The 19,784-nt window shown below is 42.3% G+C and overlaps 1 protein-coding gene across 2 annotated transcripts in view; it reads left to right on the top strand.

Moving 5' to 3' along the window:
• RPAP2 (RNA polymerase II associated protein 2) overlaps window positions 1-19,784 on the top strand; it is a 78,876-nt gene that overhangs the window by 4,991 nt on the left and 54,101 nt on the right. For both annotated transcript variants that reach the window (XM_075833213.1, XM_075833212.1), the window contains 5 exons: window positions 1,138-1,252; window positions 2,248-2,346; window positions 8,679-8,744; window positions 14,613-14,701; window positions 16,520-16,555. In XM_075833213.1, the coding sequence (XP_075689328.1) occupies window positions 1,138-1,252; window positions 2,248-2,346; window positions 8,679-8,744; window positions 14,613-14,701; window positions 16,520-16,555 (405 nt within the window). The remainder of the gene's footprint in view (window positions 1-1,137; window positions 1,253-2,247; window positions 2,347-8,678; window positions 8,745-14,612; window positions 14,702-16,519; window positions 16,556-19,784) is intronic.

The raw sequence follows: 19,784 nt of genomic DNA, 5'->3' as shown, positions 1-19,784 counted from the left end.
TTGGAACTGGGGCTTTAGTCAAGGTGAAGGGAATTATGAACAGTTCCAAATATCTGTCAATATTGCCACAAAACCTGCAGGCCTCGGCTAAAAAGCTGAAGAGGAATTTCATCTTTCAGCACGACAACAACCCAAAGCAGAACCTCCAAATCAACAAAAGAATGGCTTTACCAGAAGAAGATCAAAGCTTTGGAATGGCCCAGCCAGAGCCTAGACCTGAATCCCATTGAAATCCTGTGGGTGACCTGAAGAGGGCTGTACCCAGGAGATGCCCTCGCAATCTGACAGGTTTGGAGCGCTTTTGCAAGGTAGAGTGGGCAACAATTGCCAAGTCAAGATGTGCCATGCTGATAGACCTCTACCCATAAAGACTGAATGCTGTCAAAGGGTAATTCAACAAAGTATTAGTTTAAGGGTGTGCATATTTATTCAACCACGTTATTTTTGTTCTTTATTTTAATTTTTCCACCCTAAAAGATTTCAGTTTGTTTTTCAATATGATTATAGGTGACGGGGTGGAAAAAGTTCTGAAATAATTCATCTTGGACTGATTTTGTAACATGACAAAAACCTGGCATTTTAACGGGTGTGTAGACTTTTTATAGCCAATGTATGCCAAGTGTCCAGAGATGGTCTGCCACAGTCATGTGATGTTTTGCAAGACATCCCATCGTGACACAACAATGTAAACGGATAAGCGTCGAGGAACAGTTAGGAATCCGTAAAGTGGATTGTATATGAAGACGTTCATATATAATCCATCTTGCATGTAACCTTGCAAAAATTACTACCGCTTTTGTGTAGCCCCAGCTTAAAGCACAGCCCTAGCCTGTAGACGTAAAAATATTTGCTAAATATAATAAATCAATATCTTTTTGATCGGGGCATCATAGTTTGCTAGCAGTTTATGCTTTATGATCTGCTGACAATCCACGACCGCATATTCAGTACTGTTACTGCTCGCAGGGGAATATTGTTCGTGATTACATTGCCACATACATATGATGATTAGAATTGATGACTTAAACTTCTGGGGTCTTTTGAAGGCTGCATGAAGTATAATTCTTGTCGTCACATTATATTATATATAGTGTCAATCTGTGTACAAGTGTGATCTATATCTGTTTGAACCCACAGGAGAGAAGCTTTGGAACATGCAATACGGAAAAAGATCGGAACTGAGAAAAGGGCGCTTCAAGTTGTTGAAAGACTACTTGAGAATAACATCACAGAAGATTTCCTGACGGACTGTGTAAGTCTCAATGGGGTTTTCAACAACAGACTTTTAGAACATCCGTATACTACAGATGTATGCTTCTATAACTCCCATTCCTTTCTATGGAGAGTGATGGGCATCATGGCGTCCTTCAGGAAACCAAAAAGTCAGATAGGTGTGGTTTGTCATCCATATGTCATAAAACCTCTTTTAGGGCCAGTTCACACAGTTTTTTTTTACATGGAAGTTGTTTGGAGTTTTTCTCACTTTATTTAAAAAATCTCTTTGTTGCTGAAAAAACTTTATTACTTATTTTAGAATTTTAATTCTACAAACTTTAGTAAGAACAAATATGTTCCCACAAAGAACTAAAGCTAGGTGTAAACCTGTAAATGAACAATAACTTTTCAACCAACTTTGCATACATTAATAGTACATTCGAATATAATAAACTCTGTTTTATATCGTATTAGAGAACAATGCCTCCCTTTCTCACTTATCAGGCATCCTCCTTCCAACTGTTAACTCACTCTGAATTTACTTCTTTTTCCGTCTCCTTAAGATGAGACGGACTACCAGCTCACTGAAAGTATCCGGTTACAGCTTGCCATAGAACTGCATAGAGAGGGTAGGGGGATGAGAGAGCATACTAAGAGATACATACAGAGATGCTGTTGCAGCTTTTTGTAAGTGTTATATCTCACCCCAGTGCTGGATTCACAGCTACACTGCTCATTACTGCTGTATAATCTCCACTGTGCTGCTATTGTATATGTGATAGATAGAAGAGGAGAATCCTGCTCTCCTATGTGTGCCGTGTATAGAAGACATGATAGCAGCTAGGCTCCACCCACTAGCTCAGGGAAAGTTTAGAAATAGAGAGCCTGCAAATGGGAAAACTGCTAATTAATGAAGAATGCATATAATGGGCAGAAATCATGTTATTCCTTATGTACACACTTGACCGCTTATTCTTCAAAGTCAGCTAAAAGGTTAGGTATGCTTTAACAGTATTTGTATTTTTTCTACAGGCCAAATTTATTTATCCATCGCACTATAAGGATACAGTAGAGGAACGATCCATTATAAAGATATGTGGCTATCCTATATGTAACAATAAGCTTGAAAATGTAGGTACAAATGTAACATAATTTTTTTAAATCAGACAAATTTTTATTGAAAATACAACATGAATTATACATCCTTTTCATTTCTGGTAAAGTACAAAGAATCAGTCAACAGAAAAAAAAAAAAAAGCAAAGTACCAACATAGCATCTTGTGCTTAGACCAAAATTCCTGCAATTTACATTACACTTTGCCTTTCATCATCATTAGTTATACCAGTATATATATCCCTTTCCCTAACCCTAACACCCGAACTCCCCTCCCCTTTCGCAGTACCTCCTCTGTTCCTTGATTCGCCAAGTCCCTCCACCTCTTCCCTCCTTTCTGTATGCCTGCCCGTGATTTCACCATACTTTACACATATATATGCGTCAGTCCACCTTCAAATCCCATCTAATGTGTCACATTACTATAGGTGTTCACCCATTTACTCCATTGCTTCTCATATTTATGCATTACCCCTCTTTTTAGATATATTCGGTGTTCCAGTGATACCGTGTGGTTAACATATCCAACTAGCTCAGCCGCCTCCGGGGGATCCGCCTGTAACCAATATTTTGCAATTAATTTCCTAGCATGATACAGAACCTTTTTTATAGCCAGTAATTCTACCCCATCTCCTCCTTCCTCCCCCATACAACCCAATAAAAAGATCTTAGGTTCCAGTGGGAAATCCCTACCATATACTCTAGATACCATTCCCTTAACTGCTTTCCAATATATATTCAGCTTTGGGCAACTCCAAAACATATGCTTTATATCTGCTCCATCAAACATACATCTGGGACACTCTTTTGTTGTTCTAATTCGCATTTGCCACAGCACCTTAGGTGTCCCATACACCCTATGCAGCAGAAAGAGTTGCGACCTCCTGTGTGCCACACTAATAGAGATTATTTTGGGCGATCCGATTAATTCCTCCCATTCTTCATCCGCTATCGTCCCTACATCCTCTTCCCATTTACGTCTAGTCTCTACCAACGGATCTCCTAGGAATTTAGTAAGTAGCATACTATATAGCACCGAAATAAGCCCCTTAGTGTCCTGGGCCTCTAGCACTCGTTCCATCCCTCCCATAGTGGAGCAACTCAAATCCACCTGCCTCTCTTGTGTCTGCATCGCATGCCTGAGCTGAAGATATTGATAGAACCGCCTATGTGAGAGTCCAAACTCTTCCTGTAGCTGCGCAAACAGCTTAAGAGTACCTCCTTCATATATCTGGTGCACATATCTAATCCCTGCTTGTTCCCAATCCTGAAATCCTTCCAAAATATTAACCTCCCATAGATAAGGATTATCCCATAAAGGCATATAGTTGGAGCATCCTGCAATCCCCAATATCTTCTTACTTTCCCACCAAACTTTATGTAATAGTAGCAGAGTCGGTTTCCCTCTCGCCTCCCTCCGTAATTTATGCGACTCCATGGCCTCTAATAAATTCGTTCTTTGACCCATATAGTATACCAGTTTCCCACTGGAGTTCCAATCCTCCCTGTTCTTCCATCCTTTAAAGTGTTGTATTTGGGCTGCTAGATAATATATCCACGCATTCGGAATAGCTAACCCCCCCTGTTCTGCTGGTAATTGTAGCTTTTCCATTTTTATCCTGGGGACCCCCCTTTTCCACACTAAGTCTCTAAACAAATTATGTATTCTCCTGAACCAGTATTTAGGTAACCACATTGGGGCATTGTGCAAAATATAGAGAACCTGGGGCATCAGAATCATTTTGATGAGGTTTGCTCGTCCCAGTGCTGACAGCGGCAGCCCAAGCCAGACTTTGGTCCTATCTGCCAATTTATTCATTAATGGTATCACGTTCAACTCGACAAAGTCCTGCACCCTTGCTGATACCGTAATCCCCAGATATTTAAATTTCCGTACACACGGCACTTCAGTTCCTCCAATCATCAATGGTGTATTCACTGGCTGGAGTGGTAACAACGCCGACTTATTCCAATTAATTTTTAACCCTGAAAACCTGCCAAACCTCTCCAATATCGCCATTATCACTGGCAGTGAATGATCTATCTCCCCCAGGAACAGCAGTATATCGTCCGCGTATAGTGCTATACGTTCCTCCAACTCTCCACAGCGAAACCCCTCTATCCCCGGATGTTGTCTTACCATATTTGCTAGTGGCTCAATCGCTAGCGCAAACAGTAACGGAGAAAGTGGGCACCCCTGTCTCGTCCCCCTCTCCAACCTAAGAGTCCGACATCCTTCCATTTGCTCTGATCCGAGCCACCGGTTCCTTATACAGTAATTGTACCCACTTAATAAAATTCCCTCCAAAGCCAATCCGCTCCAATACAGCCCATAAGTAGTTCCATTCCACACTATCGAACGCCTTGGCGGCATCTAACGACAACACTGCTCTACACCTCATATCCGGGGCATCTGTCTGCAAATTTAAGAATAGTCTACGTAAATTAACTGCTGTAGAACGTGCTGGCATAAATCCTGACTGATCCATCCCTACTATTGTAGTCACTACGCGCGACAACCTATTAGCTAGTACTTTAGCTAAGATTTTTATGTCTGTAGTCAACAGAGATATCGGTCTGTAAGAGTCAGGTTGCGTTCGATCTTTCCCATCTTTAGGAATCACAACTATAGCAGCTTCATACATTGTCTGCGGTAAACGCCCTCTGGCGAAACTATCCTGGAACACCTCCAGTAACTCTGGCAGAACCGTCTCTCCATATGTCTTATACAGTTCAGTGGGTATACCATCTATCCCTGGGGCCTTTTCATTCGCCATAGAGCTCACCGCCTCCTGTATTTCCTCTAAAGTAATTGACTCCTCCAACCCCTCCTTCTCTTCCTCTCCCAAAGTAACCCACTCCATTTCTGCCAGATATTCTGACAGAAGATCCTCCGGATAGTCCACCTTAGTGCGATATAGTTCTTTATAAAATGATGTCAACACCCCTAATATATCTCCTGTTTCCTCCACCAGAGCCCCACTTGCTGTCCTTAACTGATGTATGAACGCACTCTCCCGCGCCGGCCGTGCGATATTTGCTAACAATCTGCCTGTCATCTCGCCCTCCTCATAGTATTTTTGTTGCAGAAATAATCTTTTATTAGCTGCCTGCTCCATCTGATGTTCCCTAAGCAATTTTTGAGCCGCCTTCCATTGTGCCAAAGTTTCCGCATTATTATTGGTTACGTGGCTCGCCTCCGTTATTGTCACCCGGTCCGTCAAATGCTGACCTATTTGCCTTGTCTTAGTTTTTATGTGGGTAATCTCCCTTATATACACCCCTCTTATATTCGCCTTCATAGCATCCCACAATATATCTGTAGGAACCGTACCCTTATTAAATTCGAAGTATTCTCTCAGGCTCATGGTTATGGTCTCCTCCCCCACCAAGTGTATCCAAAATGGGTTGAGCCTCCAGTGCATTCTCAGCCCCCCCGTCTGCACACCTGTTCGGAGCTTTAGCAACATTGGAGAATGATCAGACAGCGATCGTGACAAATATTCCACCCCCTCCACACATTCCATCCCTATTCCATTATTAAACATTAAATCTATTCTGGACAGCGATCCATACGTAGATGAAACACACGAGTATTGCATAGTAGACGGCCACTTTGCCCGCCAGATATCCGTGAGCCCAACTTCCGTCATGTATTTACCAAACCTTGTCAGACAAACATCTCCCCCCCCCATTTGGAAATTTATCCCACCCTTTATCCATTATATTATTAAAGTCTCCCATCAATATGGTCGGTACCATAGGCCAGCCAGCCAGTTTCTCCAACACCTCTCTCATTGGTACCACAGAGTACGGGGGAGGCACATACATCACCACAAGTATACATTCCCAATTAAACAATTTACAATGCACCCCAACATATCTCCCATCTCTATCTTTAAAGGAATCTAAACAGCTAAACGGTACATCTCTATGCACTAGGAGGCTAACCCCCCTCGAGTATGTAGAATGAAAAGAATGAAAGCTGTGCCGTATCCATACTCTATGTATCTGTTGCACCGTATCAGCAGTGAGATGAGTTTCCTGTAGGCCCATCACTCCAGCGGACTGCCCTTTCAAGTAATCAAATATAGCCCGCCTTTTAGCTATCTCCCCCATACCTCTCACATTCCAGGACAACAGATTTACCCTACCCCCCATCTGGACATTTCTTGCTTTTGATAGTGGCTATTCCTATTACCTCCAGTGGCTATCTGAGTGTACTGCGTTGCAAACTCCCTTTCCCTCCAAAACTTCTCCCCTCCCCCCACCCTAACCCCCCCAACTATCCATAAACATACCCTCCTAAGAGGGCCCGGGCTGGTAAAGAAAACTTCACCTCTATGACCATACAGCTTCCTACTCACTTTGCAAAAACACATTCTTTTCCTCTTACAGTGTTAATCTCAGAACCAAGAGCTTCCCGCTACCTCCTCCTCAATAAACAATTAGTATTGTTAATGACTCCATCATCTCAGTCTGCCTTTGAACTGACAGCACTTCCCTCCCCTCCAACCATCAATGACACATGAACTGCAGCCTAACTTTAGACCAACATAAAACTGCATAAAAAAACAAGGCCTTATGCCCTCATGTAACTCATCTTCCTCCTTTCATAGCAGAGTCCCTTCTTTAGCCATCCGCCTGTTGATCACGCCGCCGCTTCCTCACGATCATGCCGTAGGCGATCATCATGACTGTCCAGCCATCTGAGTGCATCTTTCGGGCTTTCAAAGAATTGTACGGATCCCAATGCCGCCACCCGAAGCTTTGCAGGATACAGCATAGAATATGGAACCCGATGATTCCTCAGCCGCCTTTTTATGTCCAGAAACTGCATCCTCCGCTTCTGGACTTCTGCAGAGAAATCCGGATAAAAAGACACCTTCACACCGTTCACCCGAATATCTTGCCTTTCCCGGGCCTGTCGAAGAATTATGTCTCTATCTTTATAATGGAGCAATTTTACCAGAACAGGTCGCGGTGGCCGCCCAGGTGGACCAGGACGTGTGGGTACTCTATGAGCTCTTTCCACTGCAAATAATGGGGTCAGTGACTCTTTTCCAAATACCTCCAATAGCCATTTTTCAAAAAAGGAATCCGGATTAGACCCTTCCACTTTTTCAGGGATTCCCACCATCCTCACATTATTTCATCTTAAACGATTCTCCAAATCATCAGTTTTAGATAAGAGATACTTTACATCCTCCGCCACTGCATTTACATCCCGTCTCATGGGTAGCATGCCATCTTCTAAGTTGCTGACTCTGCCCTCCACCGCTGTTGTGCGTTCTGCCACCTTCTGCAGGTCATGACGTATGATAGACAAATCCTCCTTGATTCCCCCCACCTGGCAGGTAAGCTTAGCCAGCGTAGTATTACTCAGGCTTACCGCCGAAAAAACATCTGCCAGCGTGGGGCCCGGCTTGTCCAAGTTCTGCATGCCTCCATTCAATCCTCCTCCTGAACCGCCCGGAGCGTCTCCTCCATTCTCCTCCTCCTCCTCAGACTCCATCTGTGCTCGCAGCGGCTCATATCTCGAGCCTGAATGGCCAGCCTGCTCCTTCCCTCCATCCGACATTCCTCCAGCTGCCTCAGGTTTCATAGGGGCCTTCCTAGCAAAGCGTTCCAGCCTGGATGCTGCCGCCCCTCTCACATCTCTGCTCTCTGTATATGAGCACATGTCGGCGCCATCTTGCAGCCCCAGCTCACCGTCTTCTGCCGCCTTAGATTTCCTGGATCGGGTCATAACAGCTTCAATCAGCTCCAGAATTGTACCTGGAGGATCACCGTCTTCTCCCCTGTCACTACAGGTATGTCCGCGTTAGTATAGTGGAGTCTCAGGATAATTTCCAGGGTATCGGCAGCGGGAGCTCCGGTTCCTGCTTCCTCTCACATATGCCGCTACAAATTTAACATTTTAATGAAGCTGTACCTTTTAATTAATATCAAATGTTAACTCTGAAGTATCTTCTGAAGTAATTACTTTCTTCATTTGTGAGGTGTAGGAATTTCTGTTGCATTATATTTATTAGCACATGGACCTCCAAATAACCCGATCAATCTATGAATACCCAATCCTTGCAGTGTTAATGAGTAGGGTTGGGGTATAGTAATACGGTGTTAATCTGCCTACACACCATTATGCACTTAACGTACTGAACTAAGCTTGTTGATGCTTTCTAATTAGCAATAGGATATTTTATTCAACACTTAACATGTGGTTTTACATAATTTCATACCGGTATCTAAAGCTACACATATTTTACACTATGAATTGTTATGTTTAGTAAGCGCTAGAATCTCTGTTGCGAAATAACTTGTCCTTTTTTTTTTTTTTCCCCCAAAGGTACCAAAGCAAAAGTATAAAATTTCTACCAAAACAAATAAAGTATATGACATCACAGAGAGAAAAGTAAGTGTCGCATGATGATGGCCTCTTTCTCCCATTATTTTATTTTTGTTTCCATGCTTATTTTCCCACTCCCACATTTTATTATTGGGTTTTGTGCATCAGAAGATCAGCTTAGAAGCAACTGATAAAAGTTTATGGATGACCCTGTTCAAACAAGTTTCTTAACCAAGACGGCCCTAAACATGACAAGCCATGTTCTACATGTACATCTGGCATGTTCTAATGTGAATGAATTTATTTGGCCCAATTTTTCACGATCTCACAATATCTCTTGGATAATAGAGTGTGCATTCTGCTTATGAACAATATTGACTAAATCATCAGTTATGAGCTTAAAGGGGTTTTCCCAGAAATAATAATTATCACCTATCCACAGGATAGGTGATAAGTTTGTGATCACTGGGGGACCCAACTACTGATCCCCCACTGATCATGAGAACAGGGGTCCCGAACTCCTTGTTCCTCCTCACTGCTCGATAGCATTGAGGCGCATATTGAATGGAGCGCAGGTCGAGTATGCACAATGCTGCTCATTTCAAAGATCTATGGAAATGACTGAAACAGCGGAGTACAGCGCTCTGCTGTTTTCTTCATTCTTATAGGCCGTGAATGGAGCGGCGGGGGCATGCACGACTGCCGCTCCATTCAAGCTCCTCTTCACTGTGGGGGTGCATTGAGGAGGATCTGGGGGTTTGGGACCCCCGTTCACACGATCAGTAGGGCTCCCGTTCTGGGAAAACCCCTTTAAAGAAGTATTGGTAAGGGACCCCATGGAATGTGCTAGCTATAGGCCAATTGCCCTTCTCAATTCTGATCTTGAAGGGGTTATCCGGAGGAAAAAAAACACTTTACTAGTAAGCCTGTAATAAGATTTAAAATGGCTTACAAATATAGTTGTATTTTCAGTTTTGCCCTGAAGGGCCAACGTGTTCCCGAACCGCTGTGGTTTTCACTTAAGTGATGACACGCTGACACAGCCCCACGTGACTTCAAAAGGGTCTGGGAATGATCCCTTCCAAAGCCAGCCCCTTTAGAAGTCCCGGCTCTCTCCTATTCGAGAGGTCGTACAAGGGGAAGTTGAGTGCAGCAATGCATAATGGAATGTGTAGTAAAGCAGCACCAGTCCATCACTATGTTCCGCCTAAAAACTGGATATGTGAGCGAGTACCGGCCATGATATCGGGGGTAGTTGACAGGCACAAAAATATACTTTTTCTTTAGATAATGATTTCTTTCGTGTTTGGGAAGTTATTTTTTGGAGCCGTCGGACAACGGCTTTTAAAATTTTGACTGAACTTATAGCCAACTGCTTGTCGCTGTGGCTTCCTCATCTCATTCACAAAGATTAAAGGGAATGTGTCGCTAGAAAATATATATATATTTTTTTTAGTTAAACAGTTAGTGTATAAATGATTAAACATTGTTCTAATTTTTTTCACGAGTCAGGAAATATTATAAATTAGTTTCTAATTTATAACATTTCCCAGTGCTGGTCACTAGATGGAGCAATTCCAAAAATTGCAGCATTGGCATGTGGTAAAGCAACCACATTGCTTTATGCTGCAAAATTTGAGAATACACACTCGCTCTAGTGAGCTCTCAGCATCCCCCCCTCCTTTATCCTGGCTAGTGCCAGGAGAAAGGAGGGGATTGAACGGTCTAACCTCCTACACTGTGTGTCGCCATTTTTTGAGCGAACACACAGTGTAGTAGGTTTACATACAGTAGTAATCACACACTAAAACATGTACATACACAGAAATAACTTACCTGCTCCTGCCGCCGCAGCTCCCTCCGGTCCGTCCGCTCCGTCTTCCCCCTCCGCTCCAAGTGCTTGCAGTAGAACACAAGTCCGGAAGCCGCGACTGGACGTAGTAATCTTACTGTCCGGCCGCGGCTTCCAGTCCACAAGAAAATGGCGCCGGACGTCGCTCGGCCGAAGACCTTCAATTTGGACTGTGTGGGAGCGGCGCATGCGCCGTTCCCACACAAACGGCGTACAGCATAGTGAATGGAACGGGTCCCGTTCGCATTCACTATGGGGCTGTATGTGCCGTATTCCATGTCTGTATGTGTCGTAAATCGACACATACAGAGATGAAAAAAAAAATGGTAGCCCCTGTTAAGGATCTGCCAGGCACAGCTTCTGTGTCTACGCCCATAGGTAATCAGTCTGCACCTGCTTCTATGTCTGTGAGACTGACTCCATCTTCCACCACTCAGGATGGCAGTCTTAGGTGTGGGAGAGCCTATCACAGCCTGGCCAGACGGAGCTAGCTCCCGCCCTCTGTCTATTTATACCTGCCTTTCCTGTTCCTCCTTGCTTGTGATTCTTCTCGTTTAGTTTCCTAGCCCTGCTGCAGCTTCTGTACTATTTGACCCTGCTACATATTGACCCTGGCTTACTACTACTCTCCTGCTCTGCGTTTGGTACCTCGTACACTCCTGGTTTGACTCGGCTCGTTCACCACTCTTGTTGTTCACGGTGTTGCCGTGGGCAACTGCCCCTTTTCCCTTGCTTCTGTGTACCCTTGTCTGTTTGTCTGTCGTGCACTTATTGAGCGTAGGGACTGTCGCCCAGTTGTACCCCGTCGCCTAGGGCGGGTCGTTGCAAGTAGGCAGGGACAGAGTGGCGGGTAGATTAGGGCTCACTTGTCTGTTTCCCTACCCCCATCATTACAGCCCCCATAGACAAGAAAAAGTAAAAAAATAAAAAAAAGCAAACCACAAACACACAAATAAATAAAACATTTTTTAATAAAACACTAAAAGCAAATTGATATAAAAAATAATAATTTTGCGACACCCGTCCTTTAAGTAGGCATTGTTCCCTGCAGACAAGGTAGAAAAAACACGAGGAGAACAATTGACATTATAAACAAAACAGAAGGTGAGGCCCATCTTCTGAGCTTGGATGCACAGAACGTAATTGAACTTCTAAGGTGACCATTTATATTTGAGGCATTGGAAACTTACGGGTTCTCCTGCACGTTTCTGAAAATGCAGCATAATTTATTTTCATAACCTTCAGCCACTAAAAATCCCCAATGCCTTCCGTCCAATTCAGATTAAGAACAGCACACGCCATGGCTTCCTCCTCTCCCCATTATTGTTCTGTGCATCATACCTTTGGCACCAGCGTTCACCCAAGCATTCATGGGATAAGGAGTTCAAATTATCTGCTCACTTTAACACATTGCAATTTTTAAATACCATTAAAATACCTGGGAGTTAACTTGACCGCATCATGCTCCACCTTATACACACACATATTCCCAGAGCTCTTTAAAGAAATATGTCTCTATTAAATAGAAGGAACAGTCTTCCCTCTTGCAGCGGATAAAATACTCCCTAAACTCATGCATTTATTAAAACCCTGCCTATTCCATTCCCACACAGGGAACTCGAAGCAATATGTTTAGAATCGCAGACCTGGTGGATTATAGGACAAGAGAACTACTGCCCCTTGACACTCTGAAAGCTACTTTTAAGTTGCCCCCTCGCTGCCACTATAATTATTTGTAAATTCATCATTTTATGCATATTATTTAATGCCGATACAGTTTTTATGCCTATCCGTTTTGTTGGGTGCGCATATCTGCTATCTATGCAATTGATAGAAATTATTTCCCACATTGCCCCTTAAGACACTCTTATGTGGATCAATGGGAAGCTTTTTTTAGGTAACCCTTTACCTCCAGAAACTTGGCATTTGATATGGAGAGAAGCAAGTAAGACCTCTTCTTGCTCCACAAATGAAGTAGATCATTATAAATGGCAAATGTTCTAGTACGACACTACATTCCTTCTTCATAGACTCAACCCCCCTATTCCAGGTAACTGTTTGTGATTTGGTTCTCCTGAGGGATCAATATTTTTTTGGTCCTCTCCCCAGACCGGGATCTTTTGGTCATCCGTTTAATCGCTTATTTGGGGAGTTTCTTGCCTTTTTGGATTTCCTTTGAACCATTTGTTTTACCTTCTCAGTGTCCCTCCAAATACTGCCAGGCTTCTTCTCCACATACTCACTGCTACTAGATAGCTAGAAAATGGAGACCACGGTCACCTCCGACCCAAATGGAAATATATTCTCATATGAAAGCGTGGTCTGCAGCAAGGAGTACCTTACAAAATTGATAAATAATACCGTACAATCCTTCGATGCTATTTGATCAATTTTGGACACTCATCAGATTCTTCAGGGATTTTGAGCATTGATTTCCACCTTTTGCCTCTATACCTCCCGATTTTTATTTATTTTTTTCTTTTACAGGCCCATTTCTCATTACAGGCCTTCTCACGTCCGATTTGTGAATACTGGCAATATGATCAACCCCCTCGTGTCTTCCATGTTGTGTCTTGTCATTGTTCATGTATTAACAGGCTATCCCTTTCTTTTTTCTTCAAAATGATATCCTGTATATCATCCTAAAGGGATTTTTATTTGGCTTCTTTACCTGATCAACATGTTTTTCTTTTTTTTTCTTTTTGGGTCTGCTGAATGCTATATGATGATGGATATACAATTTATATAAGTTAATACTTGTAGATGCTTGGATTTGATGTAATTCTTTATTGTTCTTCGATTCCGGTATACAGATTCTTTACGATATCTAATCATTTATTGTACAACCAAAAAGTTTAATAAAAATTCAGTTAAACTAAAAAAAAACAAAAAAACAGCACTCCGGTAAAATCTTTTTTTGCTCCTTCCATTTGTAAAATAGTGTAGGTTAAAGGTTGTGAAAGTAATTCTCTTACCGGAGTCTATATGGTGAAGTTGTGTTTCTTTCCGGGCTGCTGTTGGATTACGTGACCTGCACTGTGCCTAGCCCAATCCTACGGTGTCTGCTGTGTGGACCTGTGGTCACTCTCTCTTTGCAAGCCTACGAGACTCACATCGTGGCTCTCATAGTCTTGCATAGAGAGACTGTTACTTCCAGTCTACACAGCAGACACCTTAGGATTTGGCTAGGCAATGTGCTGGTCATGTGGTCAACAGATCGGCGCAGATATCTTTAACATTAAGCCACCGTTTAGAGAATTACTTTCTCTATCTTTTTCCTAACCTACTTTACAAACGGAGGAAAAATATTTTTTTTCCAGAGTGCTTCTTTAAAATTCTTGTCCACCTTTTTGTGCATAAAATTCTATCTCCTGCCATAATTAATAGACTTGTCAGAAGATAATGTGTGGTCCAGTGTACCGATTTATTAACGTTTACTCTCAGATCATTCACAAAACAGCTACATCTATGGGCACTTTACCAGTGACCCTGCTGCAGCCAATTGGACTAGACTGCAGAGTAGTGTGTTGATGCACTTGGGGTGGTTTGCTGATGATGCGGTGCAGGGTTGTCACCTTGGACCATGTACGTATGTAATGCTACGTGATGACTGTGATGCAATGCATGTGTTGGGCTTAAACATCATTGGGGGGACCAAAAATAGCGGGTAAACTTTTGCTGTCTGTCATCAGACTGCTAAACTTGAATAGATCTTGAAGGTATCCGCTTATGGAATAACCCATGTTTCTTTTGCTAGAGAATTTTCATGTGTAAGGGCTCGTTCACATCAGCATTCGCTTCCCGCTGATGGGTTCCGTTGGAGCTTACCGTCGGAGGAACCCATCAACGGAAAGGCATGCGTAAACCTTCCGTTTGCATTGCCATTTATTTAAATGGTAATGCTTCCGTTGCCTATGGTTTCTTTTTTTCTCCGTTCCCTAAAATCAATGGTAATGCAAACAGAAGCTATGGATTCCATTTGCCTTTCCGTTGAAGAACGCTGATGTGAATAGGCCCTTAGTTAGTTAGTTTTTGGTTTTTTTTAAACAAGAAAAAAAAAACACATCCCTTTTGTGTTTCAGTGTTTCTGTAGCAATTTTTGTTATCGGGCATCAAAGTATTACGAAGCTCAAATTCCCCAAACCCCAGTATGGAACAGAGAAGACGAAAGGTAATTTCAATTCTGTTTTCATGTTTCACCCCAAATTTTTCTCTGTAAGCATCCATTTCAATAGGAAGTTCAGAAAAATGTTGCCCCCCGAACACTACTTTATTTCACATTCTGTTAGTCCTCCTCTAATAACCCCCAGAAACCTAAACATATGTGTGAATAATATTAGTCGCTCTTTTTAGAAGGCTTCAGGTTAAGTGCTATTCAAAAAAATTATTTTACATTTTTATTTGTCTCAAGTACCCCAGCTAAATCCATAGAGTGAGGTGGTACAAAGGACTAGGGGCCAGAAGAGCGCAACGAGGTGTAAATGACCCACTAGGGAGGGAGATGATGATAACTCAAGGATTTTATAAGCATTCAGTCCCCCCACGTAGGCAATGGTACAAGAAAACTAGAAAAAGAGGAGCTTCTCAAAAGTGGCAGACAATATTTGCATTCACAGTATACATTTTGGAACAAAAGTGATACACGCTATTTATACCCTGAATAGATCACTACAGGAAGAGCCTACAATGCTACAATGGGGAAGGATTTGGGTGTAATTGTTGATGATAAACAAAATTATATCATGCAATTCCAGTCTGCTGCATCAAAAGCGAACATACGGTCTTGTATTAGGAAAGCCATGGATTATAGAGAAGACAGTATTATTTTACCCCTTTATAAAGCATTGGAGCGGCCACATCTTGAGTACGCAGTCCAGTTTTGGGCACCAGTCCATACAAAAGATATCAGAGAGTTCAATGAAGGGCAACCCTAAAGAGAATCTGTCACCAGGTTTACGCTGCCCTATCTGAGGGCAGCATTAGTGGTACCAGAGACCCTGATTCTTGCGGTATATAACGTTACGCTTTTAGGCTCAGTGCACACGATGCGTATTACGTGCGGTTGTGCCCCGCGGATTTGTGTGTGGCAAATCCGCAGCGTAATACAGTACCAGCATTGTCAATGACATTCCGGGAAATGTCACTTATGCGCTGCAGTATTGTTCAGGGGGGAAATTGACCTGCGGTGCTTATTTTAAAATCCGTAGCATGTCAATTTATCTATCTTCTCTGCTTATGAACTCTATCTGCTTAGTGCTGTGGAAAATTGCACCAAAAACCGCAGCATGAAAATGCGCTGAAAAACGCATCGTATTTACTTGCGAATTTCCCGCGTATTGCTGCAGTTTTGGTGCATATTTTCTACAGCAAAATACGCAATGTGTACATGTAGCCTAATTCACTTGTTTTCCTAAAATCCCTCTTAATGATTTGCTCGCGTCCTTGATATTCAAGAGTTGCGTCTAGCCCCGCCCACTCGCTCTGATTGGCAGCTTTTTTGCCATGCAGAGTATGGGGGGGGGGGGGGGAAGCTGTCACTTGGCGTCCAGTGGTCGGAGTTCTCCGCAGCTTATGCATACGAGCTGCTGAAGGAAAAAATAGTTTTGTAAAAAAAACTACTGAACGGTAAAAAGTGAATGATACAGCGTTGGAATGAGGGTCTCTAGCACTACTTTATGTTCAGATAGGACAGCGTAACCCCGGTAACAGATTCCCTTTAAATAAATAAAAAATCATTTATCTTTCAATAATTGTAACATTTCTATAAGGGGAGTTTCCCAGTACAACCACCAGGTGGTGCTAGGTGTTGAGATTTACTCAGTACATAGGACTGCATGTTTCATCCTATCATAAAGATTATTAGGGAAATAATAAAGGGAGGGGAGAGTCAATCTGCTTATTTCATGAGGCTTTCACATATTTGACTTTGTGATCTTTTCCTTAGATAATGTTAATCCTGATTTTGTTTTTTGTGTCTCTTTTATTACAGTTCCCCAGTCATTAAGCTTTACAAGGAAGGGGAAAGGTAAGCTTATGTGTGTGAGATTTCTGTAAAAGAACTTGATTTTGTGTATTTAGTTTTACATGAAACGGAGTTCCCAACTAGATCTCGGTGGACTGTGGCTGTTGTATATCTAGGTTTCTTAAAAATTTTTAACTGTTTGCCACATTAACGGTTGGTATATAAAATGTGAATGCTGGGAAAGTGTAAGGCGCTGTTCACACAGAGTTTTTTTTGGCAAGGTTTTTTTTTTTTTTTTAACGCCGAAAGCGCGTCAGAAACTGCCTCCCATTGATTTCAGAGGGGCGGCAGAGGCGTTTTTTTCCTGCGAGCGGAAAAAAAAGCAACATGACCTATCTTTTGGGGAAAACGCTTGCGGTTTTTTCCTTTGCCTGTTTGAAGAAATAGGTTAAAGAAAAGCGGCAAAAAACTCGTGTGGTGGCCTTTTATGTGTAATAGGGATAATAACTGGCTAAACAGTAGTAAACAGAAGGTGTTTATCAGATGTGTCTATACTTCCTTTTGCATTGCATTAAGTTGTACAATTTCTCATGATGCCAATTCAATCTCGCGCCATTTAGTAAAAAAAGTATATCTTTTTTTAACATGGGTGTCAAATGGCAGACCGATTCCTCTGATAGATGCCATCCGTTGCCCATTCTACACTTCTAGTTTAGTAGTACACGTATAGTTTTTGTTTTCACTGGATGGCTGTGACGTATACGTGTTTTTGTTTTTGTTTTTTACCTCAATGATTATATTGGATTTAGAGAGAAAGGAAAGACAGATCAGTAGAATGGACTCTTATCAGAGCAGAGTAACATTTTGGAGTACCATAGGGGTCCGTTCCTTTCAGTTTATTAATGAACTTGTACAGGAATTAGAGGATAGAATTTCAATAATTTCAGCCGATAAGTTCTTTGGAGTGATTCACACTAAAGAGGATAGTATCTGTAATACAGACGGACTAGGAAGTTGGAGGCTTGTAGTATTGAAGAGTCGTGTTGAATTAAGTTTAATGTAGATAAATAAAATGTAATGCACTTCCACAAATTGTATCCTAAAACATTAAAGGGGTATTCCATGACCTGTTTCAGGCTATTAATATTTGATTGATGAGGGTCTGACCCCTGGGACTCCGTCTCCCATGAGCACCGCATCCGCTTCATTGTTTACGTGGGTACAGGTTGTCATCCGTATGCCCATTGTGACTTGGTGAACCATGAAGGGAATCCACTATTGTGCTGATTTTCAGGGGTCCCAGAAGTTGGACCCCACTGATCAAATAATGGTGAGCTATCCTAAGGTCTTGGAAAATCCCTTTAAATGGTAAAACATTGAGTAAAATGGACTTGGAGATATTAGTGCATGGCAAAATGACCTTAAAGAGGCTCTGTCACCAGATTTTCAAACCCCTATCTCCTATTGCATGTGATCGGCGCTGCAATGTAGAGAACAGTAACGTTTTTTTTTTCAAAAACGAGCATTTTTGGCCAAGTTATGACCATTTTTATATTTATGCAAATGAGCCTTTCTTAAGTACAACTGGGCGTGTTTAAAGTTATGTCCAACTGGGCGTGTATTATGTGCGTACATCTGGGCGTTTTTACTTGTTTTACTAGCTGGGCATTGTGAATAGAAGTGTATGATGCTGACGAATCAGCATCATCCACTTCTCTTCGTTACCACCCAGCTTCTGGCAGTGCACAGACACACAGCGTGTCCTCGCGAGATCACGCTGTGACGTCACTCACTTCCTCCCACAGGAACTTCATCGCGTCGGATGAGCGAGGACACGCTGTGTGTCTGAACTGCCAGAAGCTGGGTGGTAACGAAGAGAAGTGGATGATGCTGTTTCGTCAGCATCATACACTTCTATTCACAACATCCAGCTAGTAAAACAAGTAAAAACGCCCAGATGTTTGCACACAATACACGCCCAGTTGGACATAACTTTAAACACGCCCAGTTGTACATAAGAAAGGCTCATTTGCATAAATATAAAAATGCTCATAACTTGGCCAATAATGCTCGTTTTAAAAAAAAAACAAAAAACGTTACTCTTATCTACATTGCAGCGCCGATCTGCTGCAATAGGAGATAGGGGTTTGAAAATCTGGTGACCGAGCCTCTGTAAGCAAGCAGTGCCTGGTAGCAGCTGCGTGGCAATTAACATCAGGGGATGCTTTAAAAGGGGCCTAGACGCACATGATATGATATGAAAATATAGTTTTTCCTCAGGGACCCGCTTTTGTGATAGTTGGCGGTTGGACCCCCAGCGGTCCTGTACATATGTGTTTAGATGGTGTTTGTGGGAGAACCCCTTTATAGGGTAACTAATCTTTCAGAAAACTTCTGACACGTTCTAGTGAGATGTCAGAAGTTCTGATTGGTGGGGTCCGAGCATGGAGACCCCTGCCGATAGCTAAAAATAAGCGGCAGAAGCGCTTAGGTGAGCGTGGAGCTGCTTGGTTTCTGATCGGATTTTCTCGGGAAGTTGATGTAGCGGTGTACGGACTCTATAGAAAGTCTGAGTCCCTACGCTGTTAAATCGGCTTTCCAAAAAAAGCAGATCAGAAACTAAGTGGCTCAGTGCTCACCTCAGCGTGTCTGCCGCTTCGTTTTCGTGATTGGCCGGGGTCTCAATGCTCGGACCCCCCCCCCCACCGATCAAAACTTATGACATGTCAGAAGTTTTCTGAAAGGTAAGTCACCCTTTAAATCATAAAATCCTCTGTCTGCAGCTGGTGGGAAACCTTAGAAGTTTATTGTGACTTAACAAATGCATGTTCATACAGGCAGTTATGTGTTTTTTTCAGAGCAGTGCAGTTTTGTGTCGCACCATTACCAAAACAGACATACCCAAATGTAAATAGAAAATCATAATAGGCAGGAAAAAAACGGCTAATCTAGACTATAAGGCCCCATTCACATCGCGTTTGTGCTATCTGCCAAGCATATGTTTTAAAAAAAAAATAAAAACGTGTGCCATTGAAAACTTATACAAACGTGTATCATTTTCTGTTTACGTCTGTTTTTTTATAGCGTGTGTTTCACTTATACTCATATGCCTGTATACGTTTCTACCAATAAAATGTATACGTTTTTCCTTAAAAGTGAGCACTGATAGAAGAAAAAAACATGATAGATTTACTGTATATAAACTGATACAAATGCATAGCATTATGTTGGCATACATCATCCATTGAGATCAATGCAAAAAAAAAAAAGTTACGTCGTGTATATGTTTTTT

This window comes from Rhinoderma darwinii, chromosome 7, assembly GCF_050947455.1.
Source record: "Rhinoderma darwinii isolate aRhiDar2 chromosome 7, aRhiDar2.hap1, whole genome shotgun sequence".
Taxonomy (NCBI): Eukaryota; Metazoa; Chordata; class Amphibia; order Anura; family Rhinodermatidae; genus Rhinoderma; species Rhinoderma darwinii.
This window is presented reverse-complemented; position numbering and strand designations above follow the sequence as displayed.